Source organism: Ranitomeya variabilis, chromosome 4 (genome assembly GCF_051348905.1).
Source record: "Ranitomeya variabilis isolate aRanVar5 chromosome 4, aRanVar5.hap1, whole genome shotgun sequence".
NCBI classification, from domain to species: Eukaryota; Metazoa; Chordata; class Amphibia; order Anura; family Dendrobatidae; genus Ranitomeya; species Ranitomeya variabilis.
This window is the reverse complement of record NC_135235.1, coordinates 630,994-646,967: the sequence shown is the minus strand read 5'-3', so window position 1 is coordinate 646,967 and position 15,974 is coordinate 630,994. Positions and strand designations below refer to the sequence as shown.

General features: G+C 45.5%; 1 protein-coding gene across 2 annotated transcripts in view; it reads right to left on the bottom strand.

Moving 5' to 3' along the window:
• The window catches only part of MCMBP (minichromosome maintenance complex binding protein), a 188,196-nt gene that overhangs the window by 43,766 nt on the left and 128,456 nt on the right, over positions 1 to 15,974 (bottom strand). For both annotated transcript variants that reach the window (XM_077257882.1, XM_077257883.1), the window contains exons 11-13: positions 13,928 to 14,045; positions 13,658 to 13,823; positions 13,384 to 13,517 (exon numbers count right to left, since the gene is read on the bottom strand). In XM_077257882.1, the coding sequence (XP_077113997.1) occupies positions 13,384 to 13,517; positions 13,658 to 13,823; positions 13,928 to 14,045 (418 nt within the window). The remainder of the gene's footprint in view (positions 1 to 13,383; positions 13,518 to 13,657; positions 13,824 to 13,927; positions 14,046 to 15,974) is intronic.

Genomic DNA, 15,974 nt, shown 5'->3' with positions numbered 1-15,974 from the left:
TAATAATTAGAAAACCCAAGGAACCGCTGAAGCGCTTCTAGGTTATCAGGCTGTTCCCAACGCAGCACCGCTTGCACCTTAGCGGCGTCCATTTTAAACCCAAAAGCGGACACAATATAACCCAAGAAAGGCAACTCCTGAACCGAAAATACACATTTCTCAAGTTTTGCATAGAGCTTATTTTCTCTGAGTAGCTGTAACACCTGCCTGACATGCTCTAAATGAGTATCACGGTCGCATGAATAAATGAGAATGTCATCAAGGTACACAATAACGAATTTCCCCAGAACATGCGAGAACACATCATTTATGAAATGTTGAAATACAGCAGGCGCGTTTGCCAACCCAAATGGCATCACCAAATTTTCAAAATGACCCTCAGGAGTATTAAAAACCGTCTTCCACTCATCCCCTTGACGGACTCTTATGAGGTTGTACGCCCCTCTGAGGTCAAGCTTGGAAAACCAATTAGCACCAGCCACCTGGTTGGACAAATCAGGTATCAGTGGCATAGGGTATGGATCACGAACCGTAATCTGGTTTAACTCCCTGAAATCCAGACACGGGCGTAGTCCGCCATCTTTCTTCTTAACGAAGAAGAACCCCGCTGCCACCGGCGAGGACGAAGGCCTGATGTGCCCTTTGCTCAAACTCTCAGCAATGTAGTCTTTTAAAGCTTGCCTCTCAGGACCAGAGATGTTAAACATCCTAGCTTTCGGCAATTTGGCCCCTGGTTTAAACCTAATAGTACAGTCATAGGGTCGATGTGGTGGCAATTCTGAGCAACCCTTCTCAGAGAACAGATCTGCGAAATCCAGCAGTGACTCAGGAATGCTAGGAGTCACAGCGGACACACATGTGGCCAGGCAATTCTCCTGGCAAAATCCGCTCCACTGAATTATGTCCTGAGTTTTCCAATCAATCACCGGGTTGTGCATAGATAACCATGGAAAACCCAGAACCATTTGTGCAGGAAGATTACTGAGCACCCTACATGTAACTTGCTCAGAATGTAGGACCCCAATGTGGAGTTTAACCTCAGCCACAAACTCAGTAATCTCCCCCTGTGGGAGTGGAGTAGCATTGATGGTGACCACCTGGATAGGATGAGGCACTTTTTCGACCGTGAACCCAGCCGTGCGCGCAAACTCCTCATCAATGAGATTAGTGGCCGACCCACTATCCACAAAAACAGTGATTGGCAGCTCTCTGCCAGCGACCATAACTCTGGCAGGGAGCATACATTGAGAGACCACCATGGAGGATATGCATAAGCTCAGATTGGCCTCCTCCACACCCTCTGAGCTTAGTTTTCCGCCTTTGCGCTTTTCTTAGAAAACAGAGGACAAGCATTTACATAATGCCCTTTTTTACCACAGCAAAAACAGGGTCCCTGCTTCCTGAGTGAGGGGGCTCGATAATGTGACACCCTGCGATTTGCATAGGCTCCGTGGGCTCACCTGCAGCAACCTCACGTGCACCTACGACCTCCCCCAAAAGCGGCGTCTCTTGCACCCCCTGACGCAAACGGCGATCAATGCGGACAACAAGACTCATGGCAGACTCCAGAGAAGGAGTCTCATACATCAGGAGGGCTTGTTTAACCCTTCTCGAAACCCCATGTACAAACTGACTCCGCAGCGCAGGGTCATTCCATTGTGTGTCCACCGCCCAGCGGCGAAATTCAGAACAGTACTCCTCCGCCATTTGCTCCCCCTGGCGGAGAGTGCGTATTTTAGATTCTACTATAGCCAATCTGTCAGGATCATCATATATGAGGCCAAGAGCAGAAAAAAAAAATTTCCACTGAGTTAAATGCAGCTGAATCAGATGGTAATGAAAATGCCCATGCTTGGGGGTCTCCGTTCAGTAATGACAATACCAGGCCCACACGCTGAGCCTCATTACCTGTGGAAACCGGGCACATACGAAAATATAATTTGCAAGCTTCATGAAAAACAACAAATTGACTGCGTTCCCCAGCAAACCTCTCAGGTAAAGGGATCTTTGGCTCTGCAACTCTACCTGCAGTTTCAGCTTGCACATTAGATACTACTAGGCCCTGATGCTGAACCACTCCTTTCAACTCAGTGACCTGTAAGGACAGCGCCTCCAACTGGCGGGTTATGGAAGTCATGGGATCCATGGCATCCAAAATTTATTTTGGCCGATTATAATGTCACAGGGGTACTGGGTAGACTACAGCTGATTACCCGGGCCCCTGCGATATCCCTCAGACTAGGGAAAACCCTGTCTGTCCCTCTCCCAGAATTTACACTAATGGTGTGCTTGTCTGGGCCGCCAGGCCTGACCCTGACTCCTGTTTCAGCCCTATGCTGAAACCTCCAGCCGCCACCCAGTGATTAGACCACACACCAACCCCCACAGAAAGCACAGACAGGGAAAACTAAAAATGCACCACGCCGCAAACACACAGGAAAACACTATAATGTGCACAGGGCAAAACAAATACAAATATAGGAAGGAGAAATATGACAAAGGATAATACATCACCAGATACGATATTTTTTCTCCTAGACCACCACTCCAGACCGAGATCACCAGGCACAAGACAAGCTATAATCGGCGACGCCCAAAGTATAGAATGACTATTTAACCCCTTCCCGACCTTTGACGCAGCGTATACGTCATGAAAACCAGTGCCAATCCGACCTGTGACGCAGCATATGCGTCATGGCCGGATCGCGACCCTGCAGGCCGGGTGAAAGGGTTAACTCCAATTTCGCCCGACATGCAGGGACAGGGGGAGTGGTGCTACAGCCCAGGGGGGGTGGCTTCGCCCCCCCGTGGCTACGATCGCTCTGATTGGCTGTTGAAAGTGAAACAGCCAATCAGAGCAATATTTTCCTATGAAAATTGGTGAAATATTACAATCCAGCCATGGCCGATGCTAGGGCTAGGGTGGCACTTCGGGCTAGGGTGGCACTTAGGGCTAGGGTTAGAATTAGGGTTACAATTAGTATTAGAATTAGGGCTAGGGTTGGAATTAGGGTTAGAATTGGGCTATGTGCACACGGTGCGGATTTGGCTGCGGATCCGCAGCGGATTGGTCGCTGTGAATTCGTAGCAGTTTTCCCATCACGTTTACAGTACCACGTAAACCTATGGAAAACCAAATCCGCTGTGCCCATGGTGCGGAAAATACAGTGCGGAAATGCTGCGTTGTATTTTCCGCAGCATGTCAATTCTTTGTGCGGATTCCGCAGCGTTTTACACCTGCTCCATAATAGGAATCCGCAGGTGAATTCCACACAAAAAACACTGGAAATCCGCGGTAAATCCGTAGGTAAAGCGCAGTGCGTTTTACCTACAGATTTTTCAAAAAAGGTGCCGAAAAATCCGCACACAAATACGCAACGTGGGCACATAGCCTTAGGGTTGGAATTAGAGTTAGGGTTGGAATTAGAGTTAAGACTAGGGTTAGGGGTGTGTTGGGGTTAGGGTTGTGGTTAGGGGTGTGTTGGGGTTAGTGTGAGTTAGAATTGAGGGGTTTCCACGGTTTAGGCACATCAGGGGGTCTCCAACCGCGACATGGCGCCACCATTGATTCCAGCCAATCTTGCGTTGAAAAAGTCAAATGGAGCGCTCTCCCTTCCGAGCCAGAACATGTGCCCAAACAGTGGTTTACCCCCACATATGGGGTACCAGCGTACTCAGGAGAAACTGGACAACAACTTTTGGGGTCCAATTTCTCCTGTAACTCTTGGGAAAATAAAAAAAATTGCAGGCTAAAAAAATATTTTTGAGGAAAGAAAAATGATTTTTTATTTTCACGGCTCTGCGTTATAAACTTCTGTGAAGCACTTGGGGGTTCAAAGTGCTCACTACACATCTAGATAAGTTCCTTTGGGGGTCTAGTTTCCAAAATGGGGTCACTTGTGGGGGGTTTCTACTGTTTAGGCACATCAGGGGCTCTGCAAACGCAACGTGACGCCCGCAGAGCATTCCATCAAAGTCTGCATTTCAAAACGTCACTACTTCACTTCCGAGCCCCGGCATGTGCCCAAACAGTGGTTTACCCCCCACATATGGGGTATCAGCGTACTCAGGAGAAACTGGACAACAACATTTGGGGTCCAATTTCTCCTGTTACCCTTGGGAAAATAAAAAATTCCGGGCTAAAAAAATCATTTTTGAGGAAAGAAGAATTATTTTTTATTTTCACGGCTCTGCATTATAAACTTCTGTGAAGCACCTGGGGGTTTAAAGTGCTCACTATGCATCTACATAAGTTCCTTGGGGGGTCTAGTTTCCAAAATGGGCTCACTTGTGGGGGAGCTCCAATGTCTAGGCACACAGGGGCTCTCCAAACGCGACATGGTGTCCGCTAAAGATTGGAGCCAATTTTTCATTCAAAAAGTCAAATGGCGCTCCTTCCCTTCCGAGCCCTGCCGTGCGCCCAATCAGTGGTTTACCCCCACATATGAGGTATCAGCATACTCAGGACAAATTGGACAACAACTTTCGTGGTCCAGTTTCTCCTTTTACTCTTGGGAAAATAACAAAATTGTTGCTAAAAGATAATTTTTGTGACTAAAAAGTTAAATGTTCATTTTTTTCCTTCCATGTTGCTTCTGCTGTTGTGAAATACCTGAAGGGTTAATAAACTTCTTGAATGTGGTTTTGAGCACCTTGAGGGGTGCAGTTTTTAGAATGGTGTAACTTTTTGAACCTGATCGCTAAACGGCGTAACAAGAAAAAAAATCGAAACGCCAGAATTACGTTTTTTTGGTCGCCGCAACATTGCATTAAAACGCAATAACGGGCGATCAAAAGAACGTATCTGCACCGAATTGGAATCATTAAAAACGCCAGCTCGGCACGCAAAAAATAAGCACATAACAACCTGATCGCTAAATGGCGTAGCGAGAGAATAAAATAAAAAAAGCCAGAAGTAAGTTTTTTGGTCGCTGAGACATGGCATTAAAATGCAATAACGGGTGATCAAAAGTACGTATCAGCACCGAAATGGTATCAAAAATGTGAGCTTGGCATGCAAAAAATAAGCCCTCACCGAACCAGAGATCACGAAAAATGGAGACGCTACGGGACTCGGAAAAATGTGCAATTTATTTATTTTTTTAAACAATTAGAACAGGGGTCCTCAAACTACGGCCCACAGAGGACATTTATCCGGCCCCTGGGCCCGGCCGACATTGAACTTCACTACAGTTCAATACCAGCGGGCCCTGTAATCGTGGGCGGAACGACGAGGCAGCGAGGAAAGGCGATGAGCCGCCTTCTGTATGCAGCACAGACCACGTGATTGTCATCACGCCGCCTGTGCCAGAAGGAGATGGAGTCGAGCAGGCACCTCTTCAGGGCAGCGGGGGACATAGGGGTGTACTGGTACTTTATTCTTTAACGCTGGGTCCAGACTATGCTGCCTATTGGGGGCCCTCGCACCACACCAGTCTGAGCCGGAGGTAAAAGCAGAGTTTCACCAATATGGGCACTGGCAAGGCTGCATTCATGGGCACTGATCAGACTGCACTGACGAGCAGTGCCGTCTGTGTTTCTGTGTGGGGGAGATAGAGATTAGAGAATATATTATATTTTCTCTCGATATATATTTCTGTATATATCCTTCTACATAGATAGAGATATATTGGTTTACTAATAGCAATTTTGAATCCCTAGAAAACAATGACATCAAGAAAGGGAAAAATTGACTCGGAGTGTTGGATATTCAAACAGTGGACTTAGGATTACTTTTTCATGCAGTACAAGGAAAAAGCTGTGTGTTTGATATGTAAGAGCAGGGGTCCCCAACCTGTAGCTCGGGAGCCACATGTGGCTCGCGGTCCCATGAATTGTGGCTCGCGGATGTCTGTCAGCTTGGTGTGTTAGCTCCAGTTCTAGCAAACAGGTATGAAGAGCACATCTGAAAATGGTGAATTTTGTGAGCAGCCCTGCACAGAAGAGCAGATCTGGACGCACATATACTGGTCTTAGGGGTTTTGAGATGATTTAAGTATGGTACGCTGGAGACAAGATGATACCGCCTGTCAGAGGAGGTGTTTGAAGCTGGATGTGACAGTGTCTTGGGAGGGCCTTATAGAATACTGAATGGGGGTATTGTGGGAACCCCTGGATCTTAGTATACTGCTTTGGCGTGATTTTTGTGGAAAAGCTTTGGTTAACCATTATGCCTTAATGGGGGCTTTGGTTGCCACTATTGTGAGGGGGGCGGGAGCTGAATGTGGCTCAAGGTCAGAAACGTTGGGGACCTCTGTGCTAGAGTATAGTGTCTGTTCAAAGAATACAATTTGTGTTGACACTATCAAACGCAACAAAGATAAACACGATTGTTTGGTCAGAGAAGTGAGAAAAGATACAATATTAAAACTGAAAAATACATTGACAACTTAGCAAAAATTTTCAAGTTGCCGAGCCAATAGTGTGCACTGGCAGACCATTCGTGGAGGGAGAATTTGTTAGGCTGAGTGCACATGTTCCGGATTTTTCGCTGTAAAAACGCGACAAAACCGCAAAAAAAAGCATCCATTAAGCATCCTATTAATAGAATGCAAAAAGCAATTTTTGTGCACGTTGCGTTTTTTTCTGCGAAAAAAATGCAGCATTTTCATTAATTTTGCAGATTTTTCGCAGATTTCCTGCTGTTTATTGCACTGGGAAGCTCCGGAAAAATAACGCAAAAAATCCATGCAAAAACGCAAGAAAAAACGCATGCAGATTTCCTGCAGATTAAGTCCGGTTTTGCTCAGGAAAATTCTGCAAAAAATCCTGACGTGTGCACATAGCCTTAACCCCCAAGGGTGATTTCCACGTTAATGACCGGGCTAATTTTTACAATTCTGACCACTGTCCCTTTATGAGGTTATAACTCTGGAACGAATCAACGGATCCTGATGATTCTGACACTGTTTTCTCGTGACATATTGTACTTCATGATGGTGGTAAAATTTCTTTGATATTACCTGCGTTTATTTGTGAAAAAAAATGGAAATTTGGCAAAAATTTGGCAATTTTCCAACTTTGAATTGTTATGCCCTTAAATCACAGAGATGTGTCACGCAAAATACATAAGTAACATTTCCCGAATGTCTAATTTACATCAGCACAATTTTGAAACCAAAATTTTTTTTTGGTAGGGAGTTATAACGGTTAAAAGTTGACCAGCAATTTCTCATTTTTACAACACCATTTTTTTTTTTTAGGGACCACATCTAATTTGAAGTCATTTTGAGGGGTCTATATGATGGAAAATACCCAAGTGTGACACCATTCTAAAAACTGCACCCCTCAAGGTGCTCAAAACCACATTCAAGAAGTTTATTAACCCTTCAGGTGTTTCACAGGAATGTTTGGAATGTTTAAATAAAAATGAACATTTACCTTTTTTCAAAACAAAATTTAATTCAGCTCCAATTTGTTTTATTTTACCAAGGGTAACAGAAGAAAATGGACCCCAAAAGTTGTTGTACAATTTGTCCTGAGTATGCTGATGTGGGGGTAAACCACTGTTTGGGCGAATGGCAGAGTTTGGAAGGGAAGGAGCAACTTTGACTTTTCAATGCAAAATTTACTGGAATTGAGATGGGACGCCATGTTGCGTTTGGAGAGCCCCTGATGTGCCTAAACATTGAAACCCCCCACAAGTGACACCATTTTGGAACGTAGACCCCCTAAGGAACTTATCTAGATGGGGTTTCAATGCTCTCACAACACAAGTGTTTCACTACAGTTTATAACGCAGAGCCGTGAAAATAAATCATTTTTTCCAACAAAAATGTGTTGTTTTTTTTAGCCCCCCAAATTTTTATTTTCCCAAAGGTAACAAGAGAAATTGGACCCCAAAAGTTGTTGTCCAATTTGTCCTGAGTACGCCGATACCCCATATGTTGGGGTAAACCCCTGTGTGGGCACACGGGAGAGCTCGGAAGGGAAGGAGCACGGTTTTACTTTTTCAACGCAGAATTGGCTGGAATTGAGATCAGGGTTGCGTTTGGAGAGCCCCTGATGTGCCTAAACAGTGGATACCCCCAATTCTAACTGAAACCCTAATCCAATCCAAACACACTCCTAACCCTAATCCCAACCACACCCATAACACCAACACACCCCTAACCCTAATTCCGGCCCTAACCACATCCCTAACCCTAATTCCAACGCTAATCCCAACCCTAACAGTAAACGTAATCCAAACCCTATCCCCAACCATAACCCTAACCGTAGCCCAACCTTAACTCTAGCCCTAACCCAAACACAACCCTAATCCCAACCACACCCCTAACCATAACCCTAACCACACCCCTAACCCGAACATGCCCCTAACCCCAACCATAACCCTAACCACACCCCTAACCCTAATCCCAACCGTAAACGTAATCCAAACCCTAACCCTAAACAGTGGAAACCCCCAATTCTAACTGAAACCCTAACCGGAAAATGGAAATAAATACATTTTTTTATTTTATTATTTTTCCCTAACTAAGGGGGTGATGAAGGGGGGTTTGATTTACTATTTACTATTTATAGCGGGATTTTTAGCAGGTTTTTATGTTTGGCAGCTGTCACACACTAAAAGACGCTTTTTATTGCAAAAAATAGTTTTTGTGTCTCCACATTTTGAGACCTATAATTTTTCCATATTTTGGTCCACAGTCATGTGAGGTCTTGTTTTTTGCGGGACGAGTTGACGTTTTTATTGGTAACATTTTCGGGCACGTGACATTTTTTGATCGCTTTTTATTCCAATTTTTGTGAGGCAGAATGACCAAAAACCAGCTATTCATGAATTTCTTTTGGGGGAGGCGTTAATACCGTTCCACGTTTGGTAAAAAGGATAAAGCGGTTTTATTCTTCGGGTCAGTACGATTACAGCGATATCTCATTTATATCATTTTTTTATGTTTTAGCGCTTTGATACGATAAAAACTATTTTATAGAAAAAATTATTATTTTTGCATCGCTTTATTCTGAGGACTATAACGTCTATTTTTTCACTAATGAAACTGTATGGCGGCTCGTTTTTTGCGGGACAAGATGACGTTTTCAGCGGTACCATGGTTATTTATATCCGCTTTTTCATCGCGTGTTATTCAACTTTTTGTTCGGCGGTATGATAAGCGTTTTTTGCCTTTTTTTACCGCGTTCACTTAAGGGGTTGACTAGTGGGACAGTTTTATAGGTCGGGTTGTTACGGACGCGGCGATACTAAAAATGTGTACTTTTATTGTTTTTTAAATTTAGATAAAGAAATGTACTTATGGGAACATTTTTTTCTACTTTATAACATTGCCCCGGGGGGGGGTGTTGGCATCATTTTATAGGGTCAGATCGCTGATCTGACACTTTGCACAGCACTGTGTCAGATCAGCGATCTGACGTGCACTGCTGAAGGCTTACAGGCACTTTCTCTGAGCAGGCGCTTGTAAGCCACCTCTCTGCAGGACCCGGATGTAGCCTGGCGGCCATTTTGGATCCAGGGCCTGCAGGGAGGAGACGCTCGGTACAAGGTGAACACATCGTCTTGTACCGAGGGTCTCAGGAAAGCACGCAAGGAGCCCCCTCCCTGCACGATGCTTCCCTGTACCGCCGAAACGCTGCGATCATGTTTGATTGCAGTGTTCCGGGGGTTAATGTGCCAGGGGCGGTCCGTGACCACTCCTGGAACATAGTGCCGGATGTCAGCTGCGATAGTCAGCTGACATCCGGCCGCGATCCCCCCCGTGAGCGCGGCCGATCGCATATGACGTACTATCCCGTTGGTGGTCATACGGGCCCACCCCACCTCGACAGGATAGTACGTCATATGGGATTCAGGGGTTAAAGAATGCCTTCTTTCTGTTGCCAAAGAGAAGGCCGATTTATTTAGTACAGTGAGTCTTTCAGGACCAACAATTACACAAAGGATTGAAGAAATGGGAGACAATTTGCATCATCATTTTCAAAACTCCGCAAAAGAGCTTTCCTATTTTTACTTGGCACTCGACAAAAGTAAAGATATTCGTGATTCTGCACAAACTTCTAATTTAAGTTACAGAAGAGCTTGGTGCACTGCAAAGCATCAAAGAATAACTACTGGAGAGGATATCTATGAAAAGGTTTGCCAAACTGTGACTGGATTGGAGCTGGACTGGGCTACAAGTAGCCAGTGTGACGACGGATGGTGCTCCTAGCATGGTGGGTGGGGTGTGTGACGACGGATGGTGCTCCTAGCATGGTGGGTGGGGTGTGTGACAACGGATGGTGCTCCTAGCATGGTGGGTGGGGTGTGTGACGACGGATGGTGCTCCTAGCATGGTGGGTGGGGTGTGTGACGACGGATGGTGCTCCTAGCATGGTGGGTGGGGTGTGTGACGACGGATGGTGCTCCTAGCATGGTGGGTGGGGTGTGTGACGACGGATGGTGCTCCTAGCATGGTGGGTGGGGTGTGTGACGACGGATGGTGCTCCTAGCATGGTGGGTGGGGTGTGTGACGACGGATGGTGCTCCTAGCATGGTGGGTGGGGTGTGTGACGACGGATGGTGCTCCTAGCATGGTGGGTGGGGTGTGTGACGACGGATGGTGCTCCTACCATGGTGGGGTCCAAGAGATGGACAGACAACCGTTCTCAGCCATACACTGCCTCATCCACCAACACGCACTGTGTAGGAAATCACTGAAGTGGGACACTTAACATTGCGGTATCTTGTGTTAACCATTTCAGGAATTTCTGTCTGAGCTAAATGTTGCCTATGAAGATGTTCTGTACCACACAAGTCCGTTGGATGAGTCGAGGGAGCGTTTTGAAACAAAAACATTTCTCTAACTTAATTCCACAGATTACAGCTTTTCTGCGTTCAAAAAAACAAAACAAAGTACCAGAACTCAATGATCCTGAATGGAAATGGCACCTTGCCTTTCTGGAAGATATAACAGTTACTTAACAGTTTCAATGAGCAACTTGATGGAAAGGGGAGGCTCATCTGTGACATGCAATCAATCCCATGTGAAAGCATTTGAAGTAAAATTAGGCATCCTCATCAAGCAAGTGAAGGAAGAACATTTCTGCCATCTCCCCATAACTCAAAATCTGTTAGCGGAAAAACCATTGGTTGCATTCCCAAACAAAACGTGTGCATTCACTGGAAAACTTACAAAAGAAATAACAATTTAGATTTCAAGAGCTTCATCTCCATGAACAGGACAAACAGCTTTTCCGTAACCCATTTTCTATTGACATTGAAAATGTGGATACGATTTACCAAATGGAACTGGCTGAACTGCAGAATTGTGACTCTCGAGACGCCTTCAAGTCAAGCAGTCCTCCTAACTTCTATGCATCTGTCCCCTCAGACCTATCCTAATCTTAGGAACCATGCACTCAAAACGGCCACCATCTTTGGCAGCACTTACGTCTGTGAACAGACTTTGTCCAGAATGAAACCCCTGAAATCTCCAACCAGATCTAGACTAACTGAAGCACACTTGCATCACTGGTATATGGACCGGACATTGACCATCTCATTAGCCAAAAGCAGGCCCATCGTTCCCACTGAAATACCAGTACGTTTGTTAACTTAAAATACTCGTTCATTTTAAATATTGTATTGGTTCCCGTTTGTTTTTCAACTTCAAAATAAGATATGTGCAGTGTGCATAGGAATTGGTTCGTAGTTTCTTTTTTGTTTTGTTTTAACCCCTTACTGACCTCGGACGGGATAGTACGTCCAATGTCAGCTCCCCTGCTTTGATGCAGGGCTCCGCGGTGAGCCCGCATCAAAGCCGGGACATGTCAGCTGTTTTGAACAGCTGACATGTGCCCGCAATAGCGGCGGGTGAAATCGTGATTCACCCGCCGCTATTAACTAGTTAAATGCCGCTGTCAAACGCAGACAGCGGCATTTAACTACCGCATCCGGTGGGGCGGCCGGATATGACGTCATCGCCGACCCCCGTCACATGATCGGGGGTCGGCGATGTGTCAGGACAGTAACCATAGAGGTCCTTGAGACTTCTACGGTTACTGATCGCCGGTAGCTGTGAGCGCCCCCCTGTGGTTGGCGCTCACAGCACACCTGCATTTCTGCTGCATAGCAGCGATCTGATGATCGCTGTTATGTAGCAGAGGCGATCGAGTTGTGCCTGCTTCTAAGCATGGCAAAAGTAGCAAAAAAAAGTAAAGAAAATGTGAAAAAAAATAAAAAAATATAAAAGTTTAAATCACCCCCCTTTCGCCCCAATAAAAAAAAAAAAAAAAAAAAATCAAACCTACACATATTTGGTATCGCCACGTTCAGAATCGCCCGATCTATCAATAAAAAAAAACATTAACCTGATCGCTAAATGGCGTAACGATAAAAAAATTCGAAACGCCAGAATTACGTTTTTTGGTCGCCGCGACATTGCATTAAAATGCAATAACGGGCAATCAAAAGAACGTATCTGCACCAAAATGCTATCATTAAAAACGCCAGCTCGGCACGCAAAAAATAAGCCCTCAACCGACCCCAGATCACGAAAAATGGAAACGCTACGGGTATCGGAAAAGGGCGCATTTTTTTTTTTTTTTGCAAAGTTTGGAATTTTTTTTTACCACTTGGATAAAAATAACCTAGACGTGTTTGGTGTCTATGAACTCGTAGCGACCTAGAGAATCATAATGGCAGCTCAGTTTTAGCATTTAGTGAACCTAGCAAAAAAGCCAAGCAAAAAACAAGTGTGGGATTGCACTTTTTTTGCAATTTCACCGCACTTGGAATTTTTTTCCCGTTTTCTAGTACACGACATGGTAAAACCAATGATGTCGTTCAAAAGTACAACTTGTCCCACAAAAAATAAGCCCTCACATGGCCATATTGACGGAAAAATAAAAAAGTTATGGCTCTGGGAAGGAGGGGAGTGAAAAACGAACACGGAAAAACAAAAAATCCCACGGTCATGAAGGGGTTAAATTATACTCCAGACCTCCAATGATCTGTCAGTTTTAGCATTTAGTGAACCTAGCAAAAAAGCCAAACAAAAAACAAGTGTGGGATTGTATTTTTTTTTGCAATTTCACCGCACTTGGAATTTGTATACCCGTTTTCTAGTACACGACATGGTAATACCAATGGTGTTCAAAAGTACAACTCGTCCTGCAAAAAATAAGCCCTCACATGGCCATATTGAAGGAAAAATAAAAAATAAAAATAAAAAGTTATGGCTCTGGGAAGGAGGGGAGCGAAAGACGAAAATGCAAAACCGAAAAAAGTTCTGGGGGTTAATGATAGAAGGCACTATACATGGCATGAACATGGGCGAGGTCCATGGAGAGGACAAGTTCATATAATGTCGCAGCATCCACCTAAGACAATAGAATGTGTATTAGTTCCCACAGCAAAGGAACAACTGAGGACTAAGCAATACTCACTGGAAGCAGAGAGCGGCCCTCAGAGGTGACCAGGACATTAATATTACAGGGGAACTCCATGTGATGGTAACTGAAGTCATAGTCCACCTTCTGCCACGTGATCAGGTTACCTAGTGCAGTCAGATTGTGCACTCCTAATGAACAGAGATGATGGTTTACAGTACACATTAAACCGCTGACCTACCGCCCCCTCCTCTGCCACCATTGCCACCTCTTTAGTACTTCCTCCGCCGTCACCCCTTCTACAGAACTGCCGCTCCTTACCACCACTGACCTGTTGTGTTGAGCTGGCCCTGCTCCAGGACGGTCTCATCCACCAGCAGTAATGTGTGTGATGGCAGCTGAAGGAGGCCACTCACCAGACGATTTGCCGAGTAATCTTTACGAGGGATGAAGCGAGAGAAGTTCATGTTTTCTATGGTCATTGGCAGATAATGAGACTGCAGAGAAAGAAAAACTATTAGGAACTTTGAGTCAGAAGAATCCCACCTGCAATAGTTCTGATAAAATGGCCTGTTGTCTCTGACGTGGCCCAGAGGCTTACCGCAGGTACAATCTGCTGCATGATGCCATACAAATGTCGGGAGAAGTCACCACTCCGTGGACAACCGCTGAGGTTCAAGGAGAATTTCCCCAGGGGAAGAACGTCTCTCCGTGCATATCTGTCAATGAACGCAATCCATAGTTATAGCACCGTTACCATACTGGCAACTGAGGTCTCAGGGAGGGTGGACTTTAAACAAGACGCTAAAGACCAACCTGAAGTCCTACCAGAATAAAGAGGTCACAAACCAGCTACAATCCAGCAAGAAGTCTATAAATCTTCCCACAACTATAATATATGGTTAAAAAGGGGTCTCGGCCGCTACGTATACACTACCACACTCTTAGGATATATGGGAATTACAATATTATTAAACTCAGATAATTTACCATCAACCAGACAGCACAAGCTTTACTCGGGGATTAGTGTCTGACAAGAACGCGGTGGACATACAGCCCACCGACTCCCTGTTCTAGTCGGTACTGAACCTGGCAGACGGACCACTGACTCCATGTAACAGTAGGTGCGGAACCAGGAGGACGGACCAGCAACTCCCTGTAAGACTATGTGCACAAACTGAGTATTTACTTGCAGAAATTTCTGCAAGGTTTCTGCATCTCTTGGCAGGAAAACAGATGCAGCAAAAAAGTGTGTTTTTATATATGTTTTTGTACAGCAATGAATGCTTTTATTAGCTAAATAAAGATACTTAAAAGTTTTGTGATGTAATTTCTTAAGGTACCGTCACACTCAGCGACGCTGCAGCGATATGGACAACGAGCCGATCGCTGGAGCGTCGCTGTAGAGATGTCAAACACAGCAGCTCCAGAACGATGCAGGAGCGATCCTGTGACGTAAGGGCTACTCACTTATCGTTCTCACAGGTCGTCACAGGTCGTCAGCTCCATGTAAATCATCGCTGGCATCGTTGCTTTTGCTGTCAAACACAAAGATTCACGCCGATCTAACGACCAAATAAAGTTCTGAACTTTCAGCTACGACCAACGATATCACAGCAGGATCCTGATCGCTGCTGCGTGTCAAACACAACGAGATCGCTATCCAGGACGCTGCAATGTCACAGATCGTTCTCGTTGTTAAGTCGCTCAGTGTGACGGTACCTTTAGTTCAACACCACCTTTTTCATGCTGATGCAGTGGCATCAGAGTAATTGGATTAGGGCTTGGTGTCAGCAGCTGTCATTGACACCAAACCCTAGGCTTAAGGTATCGTCACATTTAGCGACGCTGCAGCGATCTAGACAACGATGCCGATCGCTGCAGCGTCGCTGTGTGGTCGCTGGAGAGCTGTCACACAGACAGCTCTCCAGCGACCAACGATGCCGAAGTCCCCGGGTAACCAGGGTAAACATCGGGTTACTAAGCGCAGGGCCGCGCTTAGTAACCCGATGTTTACCCTGGTTACCAGTGTAAATGTAAAAAAAAAACAACCACTACATACTTACATTCCGGTGTCTGTCGGGTCCCCTGGCGTCCGCTTCCCTGCACTGTGTCAGCGCCGGCCCTAAAGCAGAGCGGTGACGTCACCGCTGTGCTTTGCTTTACGGCCGGCACTGACACATTCAGTGCAGGAAGCTTTGAGCAGCAGCGCGGACGCCGGGGGATGTGACACACAGCAGAAGGTGAGTATGTACTGTTTTTTTTTTTTTTTACTTTTACAATGGTAACCAGGGTAAATATCAGGTTACTAAGCGCGGCCCTGCGCTTCGTAACCCGATATTTACCCTGGTTACCATTGTAAAACATTGCTGGCATCGTTGCTTTTGCTGTCAAACAACATACACGCCGATCTGACGACCAAATAAAGTTCTGGCCTTCTAGCTCCGACCAGCGATATCACAGCAGGATCCAGATCGCTGCTGCGTGTCAAACACAACGATATCGCTATCCAGGACGCTGCAACGTCACGGATCGCTATCGTTATCGTTGGAAAGTTGGTCAGTGTGAAGGTACCTTTAGTAATAGTAATGAAAAGGTGTCAGCCTGACACCCTCATTACTAAGCCGATAAGTAAACACAAACACAGT